General features: G+C 43.4%; 1 protein-coding gene across 13 annotated transcripts in view; it reads left to right on the top strand.

Moving 5' to 3' along the window:
• The first annotated feature begins 13,097 nt into the window (after positions 1 to 13,097).
• YTHDC1 (YTH N6-methyladenosine RNA binding protein C1) overlaps positions 13,098 to 24,573 on the top strand; it is a 30,653-nt gene continuing 19,177 nt past the window's right edge. For 4 of the 13 annotated variants that reach the window (XR_015222178.1, XM_086612360.1, XM_086612363.1 and 1 more), the window contains exons 1-9: positions 14,769 to 14,994; positions 17,242 to 17,343; positions 17,952 to 18,280; positions 18,413 to 18,767; positions 20,020 to 20,109; positions 20,613 to 20,666; positions 21,273 to 21,367; positions 23,293 to 23,401; positions 23,501 to 23,618. Coding sequence is in view for 12 of the 13 variants with exons in the window: in XM_086612360.1 (XP_086468486.1) it covers positions 14,808 to 14,994; positions 17,242 to 17,343; positions 17,952 to 18,280; positions 18,413 to 18,767; positions 20,020 to 20,109; positions 20,613 to 20,666; positions 21,273 to 21,367; positions 23,293 to 23,401; positions 23,501 to 23,618 (1,439 nt within the window). In the remaining variant the exon portion in view is untranslated. Of the gene's footprint in view, positions 13,196 to 14,768; positions 14,995 to 17,241; positions 17,344 to 17,951; positions 18,281 to 18,412; positions 18,768 to 20,019; positions 20,110 to 20,612; positions 20,667 to 21,272; positions 21,368 to 23,292; positions 23,402 to 23,500; positions 23,619 to 24,573 lie in introns of those variants that run through there. The other 9 variants (XM_086612364.1, XM_086612366.1, XM_086612367.1 and 6 more) reach the window with 7 other exon arrangements.

Here is a 24,573-nt window from a genome sequence, read left to right as displayed (position 1 = left end):
AAAAGTCTTCCACAATCACACTTTCTCTGTGTTCTCTGAACTCAATAGTTCAGTGCCACCACACGTTAATGAAAGGGAGATGTTACTCACACCCCCGCTGAGAGGAAGGCTGGAGTTTGAACTCCGGGCTTCTAGACACCAAGGAACCCTCAAAAGCAGGGTGGTCAATAACACAGCCAACACCATTGACCAAAAGCCAGTCGGATAAAAGATTCATAAAAACACAACTTCCTCAGTCTCACTGCACACAGCTGGTGTTTTGAGAAGGCAACAAAAATGCCGACCTTGGCTCTGTGAGCTGTGCTAGCCATCTAGACAGCCAGCCAGGAGGAACTAGGACAGGCATGGAGGTATTACTTACCAGCTAAAGCCTCTGATTCAAGAATTAAGCAAAAGTCCCTAGTCTGTTAATCCACTAATAATGCCTAGCTTCTAATTTGGCAGAAACCCAAGTGCTGTCCTCCCGTACAACAGCAGAAGGAAAAGCCATCATACCACACCATTCCTTGCCAGCAGGTTCTCAAGAAGCTGCCCAGCCTGGTGGGGGCTGCCAAGCAGCCTGCCTGCACACTGTCTGCTGCCATCTGGAACAGCTCTCAGCTGCTGAGACGGCCTCCCTAGCTGCATCTGTCCAGACACCTCAAGTATCAAGCTCTACAGAAACTTGAGAGACGTTTTTAACTCAAAAAAGACAAGTTTTACTACAACAAAAATTAACTTTTTAAGCAGGAAAAGCAATGTGCCTATGCAAAAGACAACAGAAATAAAACCGATTTAGAGACAGGTCTCTCCTAAGAGACTTACCCATTTTTGCAGGTTTGATGCTGGTCACTCTAGTGAGTTTCTAGATTGCAGCAAACCCTGTACAATCCCTCCTCCAAGGAAGTTGCTCTTTCCATCACAAGAGGTCTGGCCATCTGTTCCTTAACTCTCTAGCATCTCCCCATCAGTGGGAAGCTCTCAGGGCTCTGGCATCCCTTTTGCCACTTACCAATCAAGCAGAGATTACGTCCAAAGCATTAGGCTTCGTGACCTTGTACTGTTCCCCTCTGTTTTTTGGGAAAGTCAAACTTCATGTCATTCAGGTTGCCTTGATACTGCCCATATTTCTGCGCACAATCTAACTCCATCCATTTAAGAGTTTTTAATTCACTGTCCAAATTAAACCACCTGGATGTGATGTGATCTGCTTGGTAACACAGGAACCAAACCCAGTACCTCTCACAAACAATCCCATAAGCACTGTAAGATGGCTGAGCCACAAAATAGGGCCCATGTGCTCTCTCACAGAAAAAGAGCAGCTGAGAACCAAGCAGTCTCCAAAAACCAGGAATGTCTATTCCAAGGAGGGACAGCTGTCATCCAGCCTTCCAAGGTGAGGCAACAACGTTGGTCATGAACCAAGTCTGAAGGTTCCTGACTTCCTCAGTGTCACAGCCTCCTTGTCAGATTTGAGACTAGGAGATAGTTACTCAAGTTGAACAAAACATCCTGTGGCCACATCTCAAAATTACAGGCATTACAAGCAGAATAAGTGGAATTGATTAAGTTGAAGTGAGTAGCCCAGATACTGAATTTTTTAATGCTTTTGCCATGTAGAACGGCTTGAAAAAGATAAAATTAAGTTCGTTTTGAAGAAAAAATATAGATGTCTTAAAACTCAAGTAATCTAGCATTGTCAGAATGACCTTGGGCAAAAAAAACCCAAACTTTTTTGTTCCCAAAGCAAAGTTACTTTTGCTCTTCTCTGGATTGTCAAGTTTTTGTCTAATATATCCACATTTGAAGTAACTATAATACACAAGGAAGGCATAATTAAGGTAATTAACCTATCATATACACATAATTAATATTGCTACTTCAATACTCTGAGGAAAACTAACATGTTGTTACATGATACAAGTTTAAAGAGAACTTCAAAAATAGCAGTCAGTAGGCTATAAAATAAAATAGGAGGCAATTAAAACAGTTTAACTTGTTGCAGACGCTACTGTCACAGAAGAGTACACTTGGTCTGGTTGGGATGGAGTTAATTTTCTTCACAGCAGCCCAGATGGTGCTGTGTTTTGGATTTGTGACCAAAAGTGACCATAACATGCCAATATTTTAGCTATTGCTGAACAATCACACAGCAACATGGCCTTATCTGTTTCTCACTCTGCTCTTCCCTGCCCTGCCAGCAAGCAGGCTAAGGGTAGGCAAAAGATTGGGACGGGTCACAGCCTGGGCAGCTGACCCAAACTGATCAAAGGGGTAATTCCACACCACACATCATCATGCTCAGCAAGAAAACTGGAGGGTAGTGTTCTCAGAAGTAGATGTTGCTCAGAGACTGGCTGGGTATCCCACTGCTTGTGGAAGGTGGTGAGTTACTGCCTTTGCATGGCTTGTTGTCCCCCCTCTCCCCTACACCATCCTTCATTTAAACTCCCTTGATCTTGACTCGGGAGTTTTTCTTCCTTTTGCTCTTTGCTTCTCTCTCATTCCACTGGGCAGACCTGAGCCATCAGCTGGTGGGTGCTTGGTTGCTGACCAGGGTCAGCGCCCCTCAGTCACTCAAGCCAGAGTCACCCCTGATAAACCAAGGAACTGAGAGTCATGTAGGTCAGATTAGAGAAAGTTTAGGATGATTTAGGGCACTGGAAAGAAAAACTATAGGTGAACTGAAAATTTATTTACTAGCTAGGGATTTCAAGAGTAGAGAACAAAAAGAGCATGTAGTCTTCCCATTGCATCAGAAGACAGCTAGCTGAATGGTTTCTAAACTACCAGGACAAGGATAAAGCAGATAAAGTCAGTGTAGTGACACGACATAATTTTTTCATCTGCTTTCACTTTAGGAGATGCAAAACAGAAGATCCTCAGGCTTGTGTTAACTGCTTTCAGGAAAATGCAAGGTACTTCTGAAAAACAGAGCCAAAACTCAAAGTACCAAAAGCCACAAATATGCTCATTTGGGTCCCACAGTCCATGCCTGAGGAGTCCAAGACCTGCAAAAGTGTCCTGAAAATTAAACATTAAATCCTGCGTCAGAAACAAACAAACGAGTGGAGCTTGTGACCCAATGGTGCTGACAAACTCAAAAAAACCCCTGTGGATTAAATTAGACCTATGTATTATGACTCATCTGAATAATTGCCCAGCAAGCTGTGCCTGAAAATAACATCTCAGCATGCAAGAATTTCTACACCTGGGTCAGAGAAGGTGAGCTGTACTTAGCTGCCTTGCTTTGCAGCAGAACTTGTCAGTGCCTTGCAGAGAAAGCCAGGAAGGGCAGAAAGGACACAGGACAAAAGACGGTGCACAGTACAGCTGCAAGGAGCTGCAGAGCAGATTAGTCTAACAACCAATGGATAGAGAACCAAGGCTGAGAAGAAAAGGATAAGCAACATTTCATACACATCAACACAGAGATGTTTGAAGAAGTGTGATCAGTAGATGCTCCCAGAGAACATCTAAGAGGCCAAGTCAAATTCTTAAGGTTTTCTGGAGTGAATTACCATTGCCCACATCTCAAATCTCTTCTATTCTTTTACATTACCTGCTCCCACAATAAGTCCTCTCTGGAACAAACCCTGTGAAGGCACAGGAGTTGCCTAAGGCCCTTCCTGCTACCTCTGACACATGTGCTGTCTCCCTGAAAACCACTGCTTTTCAGCAAGGCTTATCAAGCCCCACAGGAAGCTTTGCCACACAACTGGCACCACAGCTTCCAGCAGCAGGACTCAGTCATCAAGACTTCGCTGACATACATTATCCAGCCAAAGCACTGCACCACAAACACACACCGTGTAAGGAGAGGGGGTCATCCACATTGTATTCCAGTTTACAATGGTGGGGTTTTCTGGGGGGGAGGTGGCATACGCATAATTGAGGGAAACAAAGGCTTTAGATGTGCAGAAGCCCTTCAGGACATAACTTAAAACATTATTAGTTTGAATGATTCTAGAGGGACACATGCACAGGCTGAGAAGTGCCATCTCACATAAGAGGCACTTATTGAATCCAATTCACGGACAATTTCCTGAGAAGGATGAACAATTTCTTCAAGCTTCAACATTTTCAGTGCTATACTGAAACCTACTAGATAACATCAAGACTTCAAACACATGTAATCCTGTCAATACTTATTCTGATCACTGATTCAGAGTCTAATGTTTTCCCCCACCATTCCACCTCTTCCCACTTGTCCACTGTAGACATGATATTTTCTGGTAATTTAGTTTCATTCCTTTAACGTTTACGGTGAGGCAAAGCACTGAAGTATGAATCCTACTTTTAAAACTCAAAAGCAATAGAATACCCACCCTTATGGTATCTGAGTGCTTAATAATGATCCAACTTGTTCTTCCAAGCTTCAGTTACAGATGTTCTAAAGCTTCTGTAAATAAACAATCAGGAGCACTTAAACTGTAGTTGATCATGTCTGTGGTGGAGGAGGAATCAGAAGACCCACCAATGGATATATTCAGCCCCAGCTTCTATTATAGCTCTACTGTTTATCTATGAAACCTCATAGTTTTGCTGTGTGACTCAGAATTCCAAGCATCTGATGAGGACAACACAGATAAATCAGCACACTCTCACAGAGAAAACACAACAAAACTTAAAATAATTGAACCAGGACATAGAATGAGCAAGTTTAAACTCCAATCCTATGAAGCACAAGTATTCCAGTGGCCCTAGAAACAGAAACGCATTGTGTTTTAAAAATAGGGTGTGATACCAGATAACAGTGGTGATTCACCTGGAAGGCAAGGAGAGTACAAAAGCAAGAGACAAGCCAAAACCTGCACGGTAATGACAACACACAGAGTCACAGCCTTAACAGCTCTTTTGGTGCTGGAATGAGAGGTTAAGAACAGGGCAACCTGGCTTTCATGGGAACAAATCACAGGGAAAACTATATCCATCGCAGAAGCCACTACAAACACAAAGGGCTATTACCAGCTTATCTCCCAATAGTGATGCACACTGCAGCCATCTGCAATCAAATACAGTAAGCCACCTGAAGTCAGCACAGTTGTTGTAATTCAAACCAAGACATCTATTCACAACCATGAGTCTGACTGTAAAGACTGCAGATGCACAGAGGAAACAATATTGGAAAAAAGGAATTTCCTGCCACAGAAGAACATGCATATATGTCCCAACTTGACCATTATCCACATGCTTATACATATGGAACAAGACAATTAACTTCTTATGCAATTGCTAACGTTTGTTTGCATACTGCCCCTTTTCTATAACGTTTGGTCCCATTCTGCTGGGGTTCATGTTTTGGGGGTCAAGAGATGGATACATAAATAAAACTTATGAGGAGCGGCTGAGGGAGTTGGGGCTGTTTAGCCTGGAAAAGAGGAGGCTGAGGGGAGACCTGATTACGGCCTACAAATACTTGAGAAGGGATGATGGGGAGGTGGGGGAAGGGCTCTTTACATTAGTGTTGGGTGATAGAACAAGAGGAAATGGGTATAAGCTTAGTCAGGGCAGATTCAGGTTGGATGTTAGGAAGCATTTCTTCTCTGAAAGGGTTGTCAGCCACTGGAATAGGCTGCCCAGGGAGGTGGTTGAGTCCCCATCCCTGGATGTGTTTAAGAATAGGGTGGATGATCTACTTAGCGATATGGTTTAATGGGGATTAGGGATGGTTGGACTCGATGATCTCTAAGGTCTTTTCCAACCTAGAAATCTATGAAATCTATGAAATAATCTCTACCCAAAACCAGAGACATGCACGCTAAACAAACATTTCTACAATTACAGGATGGATTACGTTTTTTCTTAGCTGCTTCCTGCCTTTCAATTCTCCTCAGATACTGCTTCTAATAATCTAAACCTCTGAGCAGTTGCTATTTTGAATTAAAGAAACACCATTAATGCAGACAGTGTCTGCCAATAAACCCAATAGGCTCTGAAATGTTAAGAGCTTGAATGGAGGTGGGAGGAGTAGGGTAGGAAAAGAGGCTACTGCCTCTATTGAGAGAAACGCATTTATGCTCACACCTTGGCAGACACCAGAATCTCCACTAAAGGCAGGTGGCTAACTGGGTTTTGCTTTGGTTAGGCTTTCCAAAGAACTACTAACAGAAACCCCCCTAAAAACTCATTAAACACAAGCTTCCTCATTTCTCTAAAGATGACTTCCCAGCAACATTATCCCAATGATTATAGTTGGTCTTTAATCAGACCTCCAACCCCAAACAGCTCTCTGCAGCCAGAAACTAGGCAGGAGATGTTCAGAACTGTCAGGATGCAGAAGGCCTCACTGTACTTGGCTCCAACAGCGTGAGCTGGTAAAGGTGACCCTTACAGTCTGGTACCTAAGCAGCACATGGTGCTGCCTCTCTTGCAATTCTTGTTTCAAAGTCTGTACTATCAGAAAGAAAAACTCTCTGCCTTTCTTCCAGATAGGATAGAATGAAGGAAAAACATGCTGGCATGAGACAGGGAAACTTGGCACATGTTCTCTCCATTATGTTATTGAAAGCCAGCTGTCCATCACGTACAGCTCTAAACTATGCTGCTGCCAACGGGTGTGTGCGCAGAGCACTGGACACTATTTTTGTGACAAAAAAAACCCTCCTTGGTTCACATCAGGTTGCTATTCATCTATTTCAGGGTAAGTTAAGGCAGGGCTATCTAGCTAATGATAGGGTCTATCATAGTACCATGTAGACACCTAGTCTTGTCAAGCCTGTTCTTTAAATCCCTGTCTAATTGGACTAGACAGTTTGTACTACACAGTAATTGTTCATACACATCCAGTGAGATGACAATTAAAAGAGCTGTACTTTTCAGCAACTATAAATCATGGCAGACAGAGGGGAGTGAGTAGAGAATATCAAATACATACCTCACCCCATCAGTGCAGCATAGCATATAAGCTGAGCTCCTAGTAAAGGGCTTATTAGCAATAAAGAGCTAACTGTAACGCCATTCAGCAAGGAGCACAAGGTCATGCTTCACTTCAAGTATCTGGTTAGGACCCTGTGGCTTCCATACGGCTCACGCAGGAGCTCTCATAGTTCTCTAAATGCCCAGCTTGAACTAAGGCCAAGCAAATGCAAATGTTGAAAACAGATCTGAGAAATCCATCTCAGGGATGACCTTAATTGCAACCTTACATCCTTTCTTGTTTCCCAGGAAAACAGACACAACACAAGGAGCAAAAATGTACCACTTAAAATATCACCCAGAACAAATCCTACCAGCTCCAGACAAGGTCCAGCTAGGCCAAGCAGCACTTTCATGCCAGTGATCTAGAGTGAACTCTTATTTCCTTTCTCTAGCCATAACCATGGTAGACCACCTTCCTGCAGCAAAGAAAATAAAACAGTTCACATTGGTATCAAAACACGCACCAAATGCAAGATGCTGCCACCTCCTGATGCAGCCGGGGACTGACCTAGAAAATCCACACAGTTGTACCGAGTTCCAGCTGGACTCAGCGCGTCTAAACATTCCTCACTGCTGCCAAAAGGCGACAGTCGTGTTTCCTCTGTGTCCATCCTGCCTCTTGAAAAGCCACTTCAACTCGTGTTCTGAAAAGTTAGCCAGGAAAGAGAAATGAAACGGTTTTCTTCCAGATTAGCAAATTAAATCAGGTCAGTAATGACTATGAGAACTGGGGGCAGCACAACTGAAAACAAAGGACAGGAAAGAGAGAAAAGAGGGTCACCACATCCTGCAGCAGAAATACAGACTGCCTCAGCTATCTACAGTTACCTGAAAGGAAGTTGTAGGGAGATGGGGGTCAGTCTCTTCTCCCATGTTATGAATGGCAGGATGAGAGGGAATGGCCTCAAGTTACACCAGGGGAAATTTAGGTTGGATATCAGGAAAAATTTCTTTCCAGAGAGGGTTGTGAAGTATTGGAACAGGCTGCCCAGGGAGGTGGTGGAGTCCCCATCCCTGGAGGTGTTAAAAAACCATGTGGATTTGGTGTTGAGGAATATGGTTTAGGGACCCTGACAGTGCAGGGTGAATGGTTGGACTCGATAATCTTGAAGGTCATAGAATCATAGAATGGTTAGGGCTGGAAGGGACCTTCAAAGGTCATCTAGTCCAACCCCCCTGCAAGGAACAGGGATATCTCCAACTAGATCAGGTTGCTCAGGGCCTCGTCCAACCTGGCCTTGAATGTCTCCAGGGATGGAGCATCCACCACCTCTCTGGGCAACCTGAAGGTCTCTTCCAACCAGACGATTCTATGATTCTATATCATCTAAACCTACTTTAGGGGATTTGAAAAGGCAAACTGTAGAAAAATAGTTACTCTTTAAAGTGGAAGTGCTCAAATGAGGGAAAATTGCAGCGATGACTACGAAACGCAGATGCTTCAGGTCTCTCCACAAAACCAGGATGAATGGGAATACCCAAACTCAGCTTTGTCCTAACCTGCTTGTCACTGAAGTGACTTTTCGACTCTCCAGGGTCAGTCTGTCTCACAACATGCACTTCCAAAAGCATTTCTCAAGTTTTGTTTTAGTCATAATAATCTCACCTTCCTTGAAACCCAGTGCAAACAAACAGGTATCACCCTTAACAATATCAGCATGGGAATCACATTACCTAAGGGGAGAAGGGGGAGCAGGAAGAAGCCTGAGCGAAAGAAAACAGCCAAACACACACACAAACAGGAACAAGGATGGGAAAAAGCAGCCAAACCCATATCTTTGGGGAGACTGGAGAAAAACTTGTTTGCTTCCAAGAATTTAAGTTTCCCTTTTTGTTTTTTCCCCTCTCCTCCTCCATCTTATTATCTTACTAATTAAAAATATATTTTTGAGTAATACCTATAGGGAGTTTCCTGTTTATACAGCAGTAATTCTGTGAGCCACTAAACTCAGAGGCCTGAAGTACCTGGCCCTTGACACACACTCAGTCCAGAACACAGTAATTACCTTGTAAACAGGAAGCACGCTACTGCCAGTGCACCGAGGCGCAGGAACAAAAGGCACATGGCAGTTATACTTCTGCACCAGCACCGCCTGCAGCTTACTTACAGGGCAAATCAGAAATTAAATCAAATACAAATAATACTTTATGGCTATCTGTGCCAACAAGCGTTTGCCAGCACTTTCCGCAGCTTTCTTTAAAAAACACAATTTTTTTTTTTAACTGTAAACATCTTCTACAGGCTGACATAGCCAAAATACCTGCAGGCATCACAGGGTAGCTTTAGAAAGGCTTTTAGGCATAAGTAGATTAGAGCAAGGTAGAGGAAATTTTTGTTATAACCTATATCTTACTGTGGCAGGGTGGTAAGCAGATGACAAGGGTTGGTGCACATATGTTCTGAAAGGTATCATACACATGGTAACACCAGACGAATGTATGAGTCTGTCAGTAGAGACTTATATACCAGGATGAAAGTAGCATGGCCAGCAGGTCGAGGGAGGAGATTCTGCCCCTCTACTCTGCTCTCATGAGACCCCACCTGGAATACTGTGTTCAGCTCTGGAGTCCCCAACACAAGAAGGACATGGAGCTGCTGGAACAGGTCCAGAGGAGGGTCACGAAGATGATCCGAGGGCTGAAGCACCTCTGCTATGGAGACAGGCTGAGAGAGTTGGGGCTGTTCAGCCTGGAGAAGAGAAGGCTCCAGGGTGATCTTATTGCAGCCTTCCAGTATTTAGAGGGGGCCTACAGGAAAGCTGGGGAGGGACTTTTTACAAGGGCGTGTAGTGACAGGACAAGGGGCAATGGCTTTACACTGAAAGAGGGAAGATTTAGATTGGATATAAGGAAGAAATTTTTCACTCTGAGGGTGGTGAAGTACTGGCACAGGTTGCCCAGAGAAGTTGTAGATGCCTCACCCCTGGAAGTGTTCAAGGCCAGGTTGGATGAGACTTTGAGCAACCTGGTCTACCAGAGGGTTTCCCTGCCCATGGCAGGGGGGCTGGAACCAGATGATCTTTGAGGTCCCTTCCAACCCAAACCATTCTATGATTCTATGATGAAGCTACATGAATGGCTCCCAGCTGGCTTGCATCATAGAAGTCTGCCTTTTGAGAAGAGCAGGAGCAGTAACAAGTCTTATCCTCCAATCTGGAAGACACATTGTAAATCAATGGATTCTGCATAATCTGAGATAAGATAACCTACTTTACAAAAGTGATATTCCCACCTCATCTTGGTTCTCCGCAGTTCCAAGTTACACAGACTGCAACAGGCCTACGAAGAAATAATTTTCAAAAATATACCTCTTAAGCAGTCAGCAACCATCCCCACTCCATCTCTTGATACACAGCAGAAGGCCTGGACATAAAAGTAGGCCCAAATCTTGTCTCTAACATAGGACACGATTGTCAGTCACCCTAGTCATTCCTCAGTGGCCCATCTCTAATACACAGTCTTCAGAGAAAGCCCATCAGCACTCACTTGCACAAAAACCATGGACAAACGCGTTAACATTCATTTGAAAGGGAGAATTTCCAAGCAGCTGTTGTAAACTGGTTCTGAAAGGCATCCTGCAGACACGAAGGGAATTCTTCAACACGCCTTTTAAAATAGGTTTGGGCAAAGCAATTATCTGTCCCTCAAAATAAAAGTGTATCTATCAAATCTCTGGCACAGCAAGAACAAAAAGGAAACCCACTAGCAAGCTTAGCATGCTTTTTCCCCCCCCTCTCCTTTCCATTGGGATTTCCAATATTGTAATCTATGTGGGAAGCCACAGCCACCAGCTGCTTTGCTGCACTAAGGAGTCTCTCTTACCCTATGATTCTTGAACAAGAGCCCATCAATAACAGAACAGGAGAATGGTTAAGATTGGAAGGGACCTCTGGAGATGGTTTAGTCTATCTAGAGCCATTACATCCTTGAGGAAAGTATAGGCAGCTACCCTCATTTGCAGACTATGCCCCCACCCAAAAAAAAAAAAATCAACAAAAACCTAAACAGGCTACAGCAAAGGTGCTAGACTCATGCTATCAATAGTTGAGCTGTGTGCCACATGAAAGGCATGTAAACCCACCAAAAAGGCTTGCTTGGCTTGAAGGCACAGCTTTCTCCAAAGCTGCCTTGGTGCACCTGCATATTCAAAAAGAAGAACAGAAACTGTCATAAACCACCGCCCTGTTTAATCACTCTTTCGTTTAACTCATATTAACGACACCATCTAGTGGATTACAGGCAGACAGACGTTTTTTGATCAACAGCAAAACACTCAGTAAATACTACAGTGTAATTCCTAGTAAAATTAGAGAATCCAAGTACTGATTATAAACAATGTATGCTAAATAAACTTCTTGTGTGCATGCCAGTCACTGAAAACAGTCTACCCAACTGGTGCAATAGGAACACAGACACACAAGAACTCTGACTACAGAATCAAGAGGTTAAGCGCCAGTAAAGCTACTAGTGTCAAATCATGCATATTTAACGAAATAAAACTCCTGAGAACAGATAAAGACTCATGAGATGAGCAAACGTTAAATCAGTTGTAGGACTACAGCAATAGTAACCACCTTTAATCGGACCAAGACAACAACACAAAGTTGAAAAACAGGGATCTTCATCTCTTTCTGCAAGCTTCACAATCACTTTGTCGTTTTCACCTCTTCGTGCAATTCCAGTTTCTATCACCTGTCTGCAGAAACATTTCAGTTCTTCAGGGTAAGCTTTTATCTTCTTTTCAAGCTTTGCTTTCAGATTTGAAGCAAGACAGACAATACCAACCAATGCTATAGAGTGCCTTTTGCACTCCAGCCTTCATCACTGGAAAGGAAAGGCGCTTCCTTAAGCTCATCAACAGCTACTGTACTGACCACACATTTTTACTAACCTGTCCACTCTTTGAGCCCAGGCAAACACAGTGAATATCATGAGCAAAGCATCCTGGCACTGCATTGCTCTGGAGGGAGGAATTCAAAGCACTTACTCGGCTGGCTGCACTCACCAGGCTACTCCAGCTAATGCAGCCTTAAAACAAGGATTGTCGTTTAGTCTGCAGCATTAATCACCTTGCTCTGCCTCTACTCCAGCAAAAAAGAAGAGTAGGCAGAGCTTTTATCATAGAATGATTTGGGTTGGAAGGGACCTCAAAGATCAGCTAGTTCCAACCCCCCTGCCATGGGCAGGGACATCCTCCACTACACCAGGTTGCCCAAAGCCTCATCCAACCTGGCCCTGAACACCTCCAGGGACTGGGCATCTACAACTTCTCTGGGCAATCTGTTCCAGTGCCTCACCACCCTCTGAGTGAACAGTTTTTTTCTTATATCCAATCTAAATCTCCCCTCTTCCAGTTTAAATCCATTGCCCCTATATAACAGCAGCATGCCAGCTAACAGGATTTAAAACACACAGTGGACAAAACAAGCTCTTACTTGATAATTGCCAGTTACAGCTGCTCTAATAAACTACTGAAGGCCACTCAAGTGGCCAGGTGACTTGGACAAGGTGGCAAGTTTTCACTCAGGCTATGGTAAGAAAGCGAGCACGCCCTAATTCCAAATTTCTTTAAAAAACAACTTGGATTGATACGGCGCAGTTATTTCATACTTGAACGGATACACTTCAACACAAGCTGAAGCATGAGCGAGCAAGCACATGGTGGAACAATCACCACGAGCAAGAAAAAACAATCCTGCTTGAGAAAAACCAACAAATCACGACAGGCAACAGCAGTGCCCAGCACCGGGGAACCGCGGTTACTCCGCCCCGCTCCAGACTCGCAGCAAAACCTCCAACACCCCACATGGCCGCCACAACGGCGCCGGCACGCCGCGACACGGGCGCTCCCGCTCGACTCCGAGGGCAGGACTCTCCTCCCTTCCCTACAGCTCCTCTCCCGGCAGAGGAGACGGCCCAGTGCCGCGCTCCGAGCCGGGACCCCCCGCCACGAGGACAGCGGCTGCCGACCAGCCCCGCCGCCACCGCCGCACCGGCAGCGCGCATGCGCGCGAGAGCGCCGCGCCCGACGACTTAACACGCGCGGCCCCTCCCCTCTCCTTTGAGCTGCGCATGCGCAGCTGCCGCTCGCCCCGCCCCTCCCGCTTGAGCTGCGCATGCGCAGCTGCCGCTCGCTCTGCCCCGCCCGCGGCGCCCTCCGGTGCGCGGTGCGTAAACAAAGCGGTGCATTGTGGGAAGAGGGAAGCGTTACGTGCAGGAAGAGGGAGCCTCCATCTTAGGCGCCGGACGTGTCGCGGCGGCGGCGGGATGGCGGCTGATAGCCGGGAGGAGAAAGGTAGCTGGTGGTAGGGGCGGGGGCGGTGACTGGGCCCCGCGGAGGGAGGAGGGCTCGGGTGCTGTCGCTGATTCTCATGGGGCCTGTTTGATGGCGGGTGCTGGGCCTGCGCTCTGGGAGATGTCTGTGAGGAGAGCGGAGGGGCGCTGGGGCCGGGAGGCCCTCTTCCAGAACGATTTCCGTAGTGTTTAGACGTGGCGTGTGGGGAAACGCTCCTGGTTGTGTGCCGGAGGTGGTGGGGCCTTGTGCTGAAGCGTAGTGCTCTGGCGGCGGCGGGCTCCGGGCAAGGTGACTGAGCCGCGGGAACAGGAATAAGTAGGCCGTGAGTTTAACGGGAGCAGGCCGGGAGTTTAACGTTATTGCCAGCGAGTTACTGCTGGTGATCTTCTCGCAGGAAGTATATCGCTTTTCTTAATTTGTGCTTGCAGCCGTGTTTTTTTTTTTGCGGAATTTTCTGCCGAGTGATACAGTTTAGCAAGCAGAAGCTGACGTTGGAATGCTACTCACTACCTGGTGTAGTGGAGGGTGTCCCTGCCCATGGCAGGGGGGGTTGGAACTAGATGATCTTTGAGGTCCCTTCCAACCCGAACCATTTTGTGATTCTATTTTGGTGATTTTTGCTCGGCTTTTTGCAGTCAGTTATGCTTTCTGGGGACTGTAGGTAAATCAATTGAACGTTTCCAGGCTAATATATTTTCACAACTTTTCTAACTGCCTGTCACTGTACACGAAAGCTGAAGTGATCCACGTATTGTCTCTGAGGTTATATGAGTCAGTCATCACAAGATAGGCCCTTTAAGAGCTGAAACCAAAATTTAAATGGAGGAGATTGTTGTTTGGTGGTTAGCGCAGATAATAGCAGTGTTATAAAAAAGTTAAAGGATCGCTCTGGTATTGTGGTTTGGTTTACATTGCTTTGGATTTCTATGGAATATGTTTCATGTGATTTTTTTTTTGCAGGATAGATGTCCATAAAATGTCTTGTGTCAGAGTGGTGAAAGTTTGATGTCTCTAATATTTACTGTGAAATTAGATCACGTGGAAGATTCCCATGAGATTTTGTTAGAACTAATGAGTAAAATTATTTCTGGTGCTTGATTTTTAGTGGTATTATTGTAAGACTGGTGGGATAGGATACAGTCAGGTTGTATTGAAAGGGATGAGCAGCGAAATTGAAATATTTATTTTGTCATTTATAAATTCTACTCATATAATCATTTATCCAGATAGGCTTGAATTTTTTATTCTTTGGAGTTTTTTTTGTTTGGTGGTTTGATTGTTTTTTTTAATCAGTGGTCAAGTTATGAGTAGCAGACAAGAAATGTTTTTATGTTTTGTATTTCAGTTTGCTTTTCATTTTCTGTTCCATGTAAGGGATGATTCTGACTGAATAGCAGGTGTTAATGCACGTTTGTTTTTAACTGAACTTCTTTCTTCTGTAAACGCAACGTTATTTTTATGCTCCTTTTGGAAGAGAAATGCTCTTTCACTGCTTAAAAAAAGTGGAAATAAATATTGCATACTCTTTTAGTAGGAAATTGCCTGGTCTTATCTCCTCTGTTTGCCAAATCAGATTTTTGCTTGGACCCTTCCTTGAATAGATCTAACGCTTATGGCCAGCAGAGGACAAATGGCCTCCTCAGGTTGCTTTCCTGCTGTTTCAGGTGAGTCAAATTTGTTCATGGAAGGATCCAACACACTCCAGAGTCAACAAAAGATGAGTTGCAGGAGAGCCCAGTTGAGAGTGTCTGTAATGAAAAGGACTCATTTGGACCTTCCCCCTTTATCAATGACGAACTGTAAGAAATCTGTCCTGTACCATTTTTCTGTTTCTTTTATTTTGTGCTTTTCTTGATGCTTATCTTGATCTGCTGGAAAGAATTTAGCTCATCAGTTTGAATGCTAACAGTGACAGTGCAAGGAATGAAATCACCTCGTGAAAGTGAGCTGAGCAGTATACCTGATGCAAGTGAGGGAGAGGAACTGCATGTTCAGATCACCCTTTTTGCATCACTATGCTGCTGAATAAATCTGGAAATTTATTTTTAAATAAACTCGATAGGTGTATCTGCAGAAGGGACAGGGGGGAAACTCATTCTGCTCCTGTCTTTTGTGTATTTAAAGTTCCAACTATAAATCAGGCCCACCTAATAGGGAAGGGATTTATTAGAGAGCATGTGTCAGACTTGCTTATTCCATTAAATTTTCCCTGTCTTCTTGTTTATTTCTGAACCAGCTGATCCATGAGAATTTTAGCATCTCTGGATGCTACTACAGTAGCTAGGATAAATGTAGTTTACTCAAGTGCGCTGTTGCCCCACCAAAAGGGAAACAAAGCCGAGGTTCAATACGTATGATGTGAGAGAGGTGACATGTTTAATATTCCAATCCTAGTGCACCTCTTTTTCATTACTCTTCAGAAAAAAAATCTCATGTGCTCTGAGCTTGCCTGGTCTTGCGTGGGGAAGCAGAATGCAAGCCAGGAAATTGCCACCCGTGTTTAGCAGTTGGTGCAGCTGTGAGTCTGACTCTTCTACATCTCATCAGTAACAGCAGGAATATTTGCTGGGGATGTATAGGTATCTGCAAACATAAAGGATTATTCCCAAGAGAATTACTGTGCAGCTTCGTGTTAGATTTAAATGCCCCCTTACTGTAAACCGTCAGGGAAAAAGGCCAGATTCACCTCTCTGCAATGCTTCCTTCGCATCAGCTACAGCAGTTGTGCAGTTCAGGGGCCACTTCTGCATTCCCCTGTTGCAGAAAATGTGGAGAAATGCCAGTAGGAAAGCTGGCACACATGGTGACTTCAGATTCAGTAGTATATAGTAGAGATACAGTTACAATACTAACTTTTTCTCCTGGTGTGGACTGTATCTTTTTTTATTACCAAACTGTAGAACTTCTCTTGTGGCACAGCTCAAGATTTTGAGATAGACAAGTTGCCAGACTCTGGAGGACTGACTTTGCTGCCTCACCCCAGTTTCGCCCAGTCCTGGAGTCCTTACCTGCTGCTTAATAACATTGTACAACGCATCTTCTACAGATAGTGCCAGCTAGGTGAATCCCTGGAGTTTGATCTGCTTTCCTTTTCCTGAACACAGAAAATGGAATCAATCATAGTAACATAAAGCAAAAGAGCTAAGAATTCCAGGCTTTGGGAGAAGAAATAAGAGACTCCAAAATTGAGACCTTTTCTATTGTTTTTCCCCTAGCATGCTTAGGCTTAGTTCACTCTTACTGTTAAAGTGCTTAGAATGTAGATCTGCTGCCTTAAAGCTGGTGAATCTTTCTCCTCTCAGAATCACCATATATCCCCTTCGACTTCAGGCAAAGTGAAACAGTTGGAAACAGTGACAAATTTTAAAAGTGATGTGACCAAGTGTGATTGTTTACTGTTTCTAGCACTAATTGTCTTTAACTTTTGCCCTTTTGTTCAAGGTGTAGTGTGGTTTGGTTTTTTTTCAGAGCAGCTCAGAATTGATTATGTGGCAAATAAGGACTACTTTCCCCTTCTTCAGCGGGATGACCTAGCTTATCTTGTTAACTCGCCCTGTTGTGTTTTTTCTACTTTTAGGTGAACCACAAAATTCACCTTCGTAACACAGCAGTGACAACAAAAATAGCAGGGCGGGAGGGCAGATAATTTAACATGCAAGTTCTTCAGTGTTTTGAGGAGGGGGGTCTCTCCTCTTTGCTTATGGCACTTAGACTGTCTCTCAGTCTCCTTTTTCTCAAATTTTGTACAGGCTTTTTTGTTAAGCTTTCATTTCTAGGTCAGCTTTCCTGCAAAGCTTGTGTGGCATGAGGAGCCAACCTGGACCTTATTCAGAGACCTAAATGCATCCTGTGATATATTTAAATTCTTTTATTGGCTTTGCTTGATCCTTTTGACTGAAATTGTGGGAATAAATCAAGACAAAGTTAATTTTTGCCTTGTGGCAGATCTGTAACCTTAAAGGAAATGTATGAGTTTGTAAATACTAGTTTTACTGTAGCTTACGTATCCAGATGTTTTATAGCTGTTTTTAACGTTCTGTTTTCAGATGGTGAACTGAATGTTCTGGATGACATTTTGACTGATGCTCCTGACCAAGATGATGAGTTGTATAACCCTGACAGCGAGCAAGATAAAAGTGAGAAAAAGGGTAGGTGACTCTGGTGGTGGATGTCCTGCAGGAATGTAAGTGATAAAAACATCTTTCTTATTAGGGTTAAAGTGTTTGAAGTAGCAGCTCTTATAACCTGATTCAAAGAGTGAAAGAGTACCAGAAGTCTTTATTTCATGGACATCCACTTTTTCACCTGATCTTCCAAGAAAGCAGTTAACTAGGTTTCCTTTTGTCTCAGAAGCAGTTGCTGAGCCTGGCTCGTTCGTTTGCTGGCTTGTGAACGCATTTGCTGTTAGAAAATAACTGTCCTTTTTGGTTTGATGAAGTGAAATGGGGATCCCAAAGTCTGGTTCCAACTCAGTTCTTGGTTTGGATTTAGGGCCATCCCATAAGCATTTAATTTAGCATTCCCATACATAAAGTTTAGAAAACGCCTACCAAAGCCTAAAGGATTGCTCTTTTAAAGTGAAATATATGGTTTGGAACGTGAGCTAACAAGCAGTTTTGAGTGTTGCTGCAAAGCCTACAGCTGGACAATGCTTCCTATGACTGCAGCAGGGGAATTACCCAAAGTAGGTGCTTCTGCACAGTTTTTGGTTTGAGATACAAAACAACTCTGAACTTGATATCCCTTTCTATTTAAGGATCGAAAAGAAAAACTGACAGGATGGAAAACGCTGAAAGCAAGAGACAAAAACCTTCTGTGCATTCATCGAGGCAGATGATTCCGAAGCCTCCCAGTTCGTCGGTTAGCAATAACAAGAGAATCGTGAGTATGAAAGGAAAACCGGTGTCGGAATACAAGAGTGAGGAGTATCCGAGGTGTGACAGGAGCAAGCGCCCGGATGGCGATCGAAAGACGCGCGTGTCAAGCGGTTCCAGAGAACCTTACAAAGGACAACCCGAAAAATCATGCATGAGGAAGAGGGATATTGACAGAAGGGCAAAGTCTTCTACGCCAGATGGTTCAGAGGTATTAAACATTGTTGCTGCCTTATAAATAAAGCGGTTGTGTGAGACTTTTGTAAGGCATATTCTCTTAGGACTGTGTGTGCATCCTGGCAATGTTGTATGACTGCTGATTGACTTTTTCTTTAAACATCAGAGGCTCAGGCATGATGTAGATAGAAGACCAAGCAGATCCAGCCATTCTTCTAAAGAAGAGGTGAATTCTGAGGAATATTGTTCAGATCACGAGACTGGTAGTAGTGGCTCCTCTGAACAAGGCAATACAGAGAATGAGGAGGAAGGAATGGAAGAAGAGGAAGATGATGAAGGGGAGGAGGACGAAGAGGTGGAAGAAGATGGGGAAGAGGATGAAGAAGAGTATGAACAGGATGAGAGAGATCAGAAGGAAGGAAACGACTATGACACACGAAGTGAAGCCAGCGATTCTGACTCTGAATCTGCCTCTTTCACAGATGGGTCAGTCAGATCTGGGTCTGGTTCAGATGCATCAGGTGGGTAACACCTAGCGTGCTAACCTGAAATGCAGTGCCATTGAAAGTTTGTCCGCTTTTAAACACAACCACTTCCTAAATCTGTCAAAAGTAAGCTGTAGGAGCACAAGTCAGTGAGACCTTAATTATGAACTATCATAGGCAAGGAAAAAATGCACTATGAAGTGTGATTTCCTCACACCAAAACTTGTGGGTATCAGGATTGCCATACTGGGGATTCATAGTGGTGGTGACTGCTGTGGCCTTGCAGTGCGATGCTTTGAAATGTTAGAATTGGTGTTTTCTGAGGGATCTAAGGGCTTACTTTCCTGTACAATTAATTTTCAGTTGATGTTGGGCTGTTTTGTGTTCGTCTAGATGAGTGACTGGGTAGACCGGTGTAGTGAAAGCACTGTCTCCCCAGGGAAGAACAGCTGAATCTTAAATAGTGTCTGCCTTCAGCGTAGGAAATCCGTACCTGAGGTGACATGAGTAGCTATTAGGGCAAACTTAGAGCACTGTTTTAAGCAGAAACTAGAAACAAACGCTTCACAGTTGTATATTGTAACTGGTCCTAAATTACAGATGTGCAGTGTTAATGACGCAAATACTTTAGGTTTTAGCTGGTTTTTCTTTTTGAGAAGGCAACTTGCCATCCTGTTAAGATTCCTCTTGTATACCTTCCTTGTCTGAAGTCTCCGTAGGTGGTCATCCTGCTTTACAAAATGCCTTTTTCGGCTCAGCTCTGCTGTTTGAAGTTAGAGAAGAGAAGGGTGGAACCGAAAGACATGTCAAGCTGTAGTAACTGTTCAAAACCGCTCCGTAGGACAATGTAACACTTCCCAGAGTGGGAATAATTCCCCGTGTGCCACAGTGTTTAGTGTTCCTTCCTCTTGCCATTTTGCTGAGCTCTGAGTGAACGAGCCTGAGTTTGTGCTCTGTGCTGCAAATTTGGCTGAAGGTTGAAGACAAGAGCTAAAACACCTAGGAGATAAATTCTGTCTCTAAACTTTGCACAGAATTACTTGATTTGTGGCGTTCGTCTTCCTTTTGTGAACAAAAAGCTTCAGTAATCAGCACTTGTTTCTTTTGTGCTTGGTTGTTTTAGGGCAGCAATTACAATTTTCATGTGCAAGCCGAATGCTAGCTGCACTATTACAGATGTTATTTTCCTGTCTCAGTACTTCTTATCTCAGTTTGGCCTGCCACTTGATGTCTAAAATATTGCTTTTATGTGTTGTGATTTTTATTTTTTTTTTTTTTTTTTCCCCAGATGAGAAAAAGAAGGAGAGGAAGAGAGCTCGTGGTATCTCTCCGATTGTTTTTGACAGAAGTGGAAGTTCTGCGTCAGAATCGTATGCAGGTATTCTTTTCTTTTATTGCTTGTCATCCTGACTTGCATCAAATCTTAATGTGTAATGTGAAATAAAAGTAACTGGCCGTAGAGATTTATGGGGTATGTAGCGTTGTATAATCTGGTATTGACTTCTGGCATGTTGTGTGTGGATACCTTTGGGGGGAAGTAGGCTTTCTTGTTACTTTAATGCTATTCTGTTGCTTAAGTGGAATTTTCACTCTTTTTTTTAAACTTGGAAGATGATGATTCAGTGACTAGTTTTCTGAGTAGGAAATTGTTCAAATACTACTTTAAAAAAACAAACCCAAAGCGGGCAACCCAAAACCAAACCAAACCAAAAAACCAAACCAAAACACTCGTGCACATTGAATAGTATTTTTTGTGTGTGTGGGTGCGCGCCAGAAAGCATAATTTGTCATGAATGAAAATTGTATGTGACAAGGCTGTAGAAATTGTATATTATCTCTATTAAGGCTCAATCTGAACAAATGTACTTTGGCTAAACACAGGTTCAGAAAAGAAGCATGAGAAATTATCATCTTCCGTTCGTGCTGTCCAAAAAGGTATCATTTAAATTTGAATTTTTAATGCATGCCCCATAGCAAGCCATTGTCTCTGTCCATTAAATCACCTGTAAGTAGTAATGTTCCGATATAAATCCATTTGAGCACGTAATTGTGCTGAGCGTAACAAGCCTTGAGCTCCTTTTGCATGTGCTGAGAGGGATACACAAAAATTCCAGTGCTTTGCTCCTTGCAGAAGTGGCAAAGCACAAAATAAAACGCGTACATCTGAAAAGAGGAATGTTTCAGCATTTTCTGGTGGACAACTCATGCTGATATGAATGTTATCCAGTATTTATCCAGAGGTTCTGAAGCAAGGAAATAAGTCCTGTATATCGGAACATCACTGAATCATGCTGATTTGATTTTATTTTTTCTTTACCTGAATATCTTAAGTTTTGCTTTTGATTTGGTTTCCCCTGGCATTTTGTGCTCTACAGCTTAGACTTCAAGTTTCAAGTTGGGTGTTTGACTGTAATAATGCATAGGTAGGAACTGGGTGGGATGCAGTGTGTTTTGAAGGAAACAACTATCTGCACTCAAAGCAACATTTTGAACAACTGTAAATATTTACACTTCTGCTTATTTGATGCTTTGTTTTTTCAGACCAAACAAGTAAACTTAAATACATTCTCCAAGATGCAAGATTCTTTCTTATCAAGAGTAACAACCATGAAAACGTCTCACTTGCTAAAGCAAAGGTATGTTGAATTTTTTTCAAACTGATCACTTTGTTTTCCACCATACCTTACCAACCATATGCACCTTACTATAGAAAAGCATATAAATAGATGCATTCTGTTCTCCATCACTCAGATCTTGGTAGAGGCAAGGATGGAAGCTACTGCTCCTTGATTCTTCAAGGGTAGCTGTTCTGCTTCCACTGTAACCTGGAAAAGTTTCCAGACCATGAGTCATTTATCTTGATAAGAGTAGGTTTAAAAGGGGCCTCAGGGTCTGTTTAAGTCCTAAGCCAACCTCCGTTGGGAATGCTGCAATGGTGTGTTCTCCCTCTTAGCGGCATCTTTGTTCATATCGCTGCACTGCGAGGAAGTTCAGAAGGTGGTTGTGGCTTTCATCTAATGCTAGAAAAGTAATTTTTTTCAGTCGATTCAGGGATCTGAAGCCTTATTGCAGAAATGTCTGCCTGACAGAGCTGGTGTAAGGGAGTTCTTTGAGAGGGATTCTAGTGCAGTGGACATCAGCTGCTAAGGAGTGGCACTAGGCCGCTCTGGTGGTTTTGTGTTTGCAGGTTTTATTTGGAACTGCTTGTAGAGGAGATAACTGATTGCTGTTACATGGTATACACAGAGTAGGTTATTCTCTTAATGAAGATTTTCTAAAATAGAATAGAATTAAAACGATTAAATGAATCTTAAAATTCCTGGACAGGTTTGGTTTCCCCCCCTGCCCCGAGCTTTGGGTCTGATCTATGCAGTGAACACCATTCTGACTGGTGTTTGCTTTAGCTCTTTAGGGGAGCATATCCTTCCTGTGCCTTGTCCACACTCGGGGCTGCAACAGTATCCTTGTTCCTAAAGTTCTTGGAGTGGATGCTTTGTCTCTAAGTGTATAGTGCTTTGCCACTGCACTTCCATGAAACTGGCTTTTGTGGTGCCATTACAATAAGTTGTTCCAGTTTACAGCAAGGCTTTGCAAACAGCCTAAAGCAACATACATCTGACTGAAAGCTAGTGAAAAAAAAAACCAAAATAGTTCTCTGGTGACTCTAATGAATTTTTAGAGTCAGACAAGCACTAATATGAGCACAGAGTAGGACAGGAGAACATATCCTCAATAAAAAAGGAAGGGGAGGAACATTTTCTTTGGTAGATCCTAAATCATATTCTGAGGCTGAAATTTGAACATATTAAACCAGCATAAGCTTCTCCTCTGAATTTGCCCAGAGAATGGATCTGGGAGCTGATCTTGCTGAAAAGTAATACAGCAAACTAGTATTCTGCAGATCAGCTCAGTTGGTACCTTAAATCAGATTAGGTTTTATTGTGCATGGCTACGCAATGGCTGGTGAAAGGGAAAAGTGGGGGATTAGTAGGTGGGGATGTGGGAGGCTGAACAAACTGTTTTGAGTTGTCTTGCCAATTTAAAATGTTGATTTGGTGTCTTTCATATTTCTGACCTTTCACTAAGAGACTTTGAAAGTCTGCAAGCTGTCCTCAGCAAATCTGTCATACTAAGAAGGTTACTGAAGTCTAGCTGCCCACCTTTCGGTATATATGCTGCTAGTTTTTCATAATTTGTGTGTATTGTATAATACATGAACTCCCAAAGTCACTTAAAACCTATATTAAAAATACTAAAGGCAAAGGTTTTCATGTATCTGTCCATTTTCATTAGAGATGAAACCTTTTTGATGGTCTAAATGCATCTGCAATGTTCAAAAAAAGATTGAAAAGCCAGTGTTTTATAAGTCTGGTAACGGGGCAGGCTAAAAATATTTTGTGAAGGAACTAAATTAAGCAATACCTTTCACTTTCCCTTACCTTCTATCCTAAAGCACTGGTGTGGCGTTGTTTTCCTCATCTGCACTGTTATACTTCTGTTAGCTAGATCACTTGAAATGAACTCGTGTTTTGGTGGTGGTGTGGGGATTGTTTTGTTTCAGGGAGTATGGTCAACACTTCCAGTGAATGAAAAGAAGCTTAATGCTGCGTTTAGATCAGCAAGGAGTGTTATTTTGATATTTTCTGTAAGAGAGAGTGGCAAATTCCAAGGTAAGGGAAAGTGAGCTGATACCAAGGTAAGTGAAAGTGAGTTTTATGTGCAATAGCTTTTCTGTGTGTCTTTGTTACAATTCATGTGAAATCCTTTAGGATTTGCAAGACTGTCTTCAGAGTCCCATCATGGAGGATCACCTATACACTGGGTGCTGCCTGCAGGAATGAATGCAAAAATGTTGGGAGGTGTCTTTAAAATTGACTGGATTTGCAGGTAAATATTGTTCGTTTATGTTGTTAGTAACCTCCCTGGCACCTGGGTTAAGGACATGGCTAGGAAACTTTCCTAGCCTGGTACAGCCCTCGAACCATCATTACCTGTTCACTGCTCTTCCCTGTGGGTGGCGATGAAGCTGCAACATGAAGTCCAAGGGCGATCAAGAGAGACTTCAGGGCCCTGGGATGGTTGGTAAGGGGCTCTGGGGCACAGGTTATCTTTTCTTCTATCCCTCCATTTCCCAGCAGTGACACTGGAAGAAAGAGATGTGTCCAGTCTATTAATACATTATTCTGTGGCTGGTGTCATCACCACAGTTTGGGTTTTCCGACAATGGGATGGCCTACATGGCACCAGGTGGGATTCACCTTTCTCAAGGGGAATGACAGTCTTAGCACGACAGCTAGTGGGGATCATTGACAGGGCTTTAAACTAGATTTGAATGCGGAGGGGGAGTAATAGCAAGCTTGACTTTTTACAAGGGCATGTAGTGACAGGACAAGGGAAAATGGCTTTAAACTGAAAGAGGGCAGATTTAGATTAGATACAAGGAAGAAATTCCTCTCTCTGAGGGTGGTGAGGCACTGGAACAGGTTGCCCAGAGAAGCTGTGGCTGCCCCATCCCTGGCAGTGTTCAAGGCCAGGTTGGATGAGGCTTTGGGCAACCTGGTGTAGTGGAGGGTGTCCCTGCCCGTGGCAAAGAGGCTAGAACTAGCTGATCTTTGAGGTCCCTTCCAACCCAAACCACTCTATTGTTCATTCTAACAAGGCATTTTGATACCATTTCTGTGTATTACTTACTCGAGTGCTGACAGCATCCTTTTGAAAACTCAATTCAATGAGAGATCTGTCCTCCAGTCTCCCCAGATCCATGCCTCCATGTTTTTGAGCTTGGGACTCAAGTCTGTACCTGACATGCACTATAGAATTATTTTTTTAATGTAGACAGTTA

Source organism: Tauraco erythrolophus, chromosome 5 (genome assembly GCF_009769465.1).
Source record: "Tauraco erythrolophus isolate bTauEry1 chromosome 5, bTauEry1.pri, whole genome shotgun sequence".
Lineage (NCBI taxonomy): Eukaryota > Metazoa > Chordata > Aves > Musophagiformes > Musophagidae > Tauraco > Tauraco erythrolophus.
The sequence above is the reverse complement of the archived record's forward strand: the minus strand, read 5'-3'. Positions and strand labels throughout refer to the sequence as shown.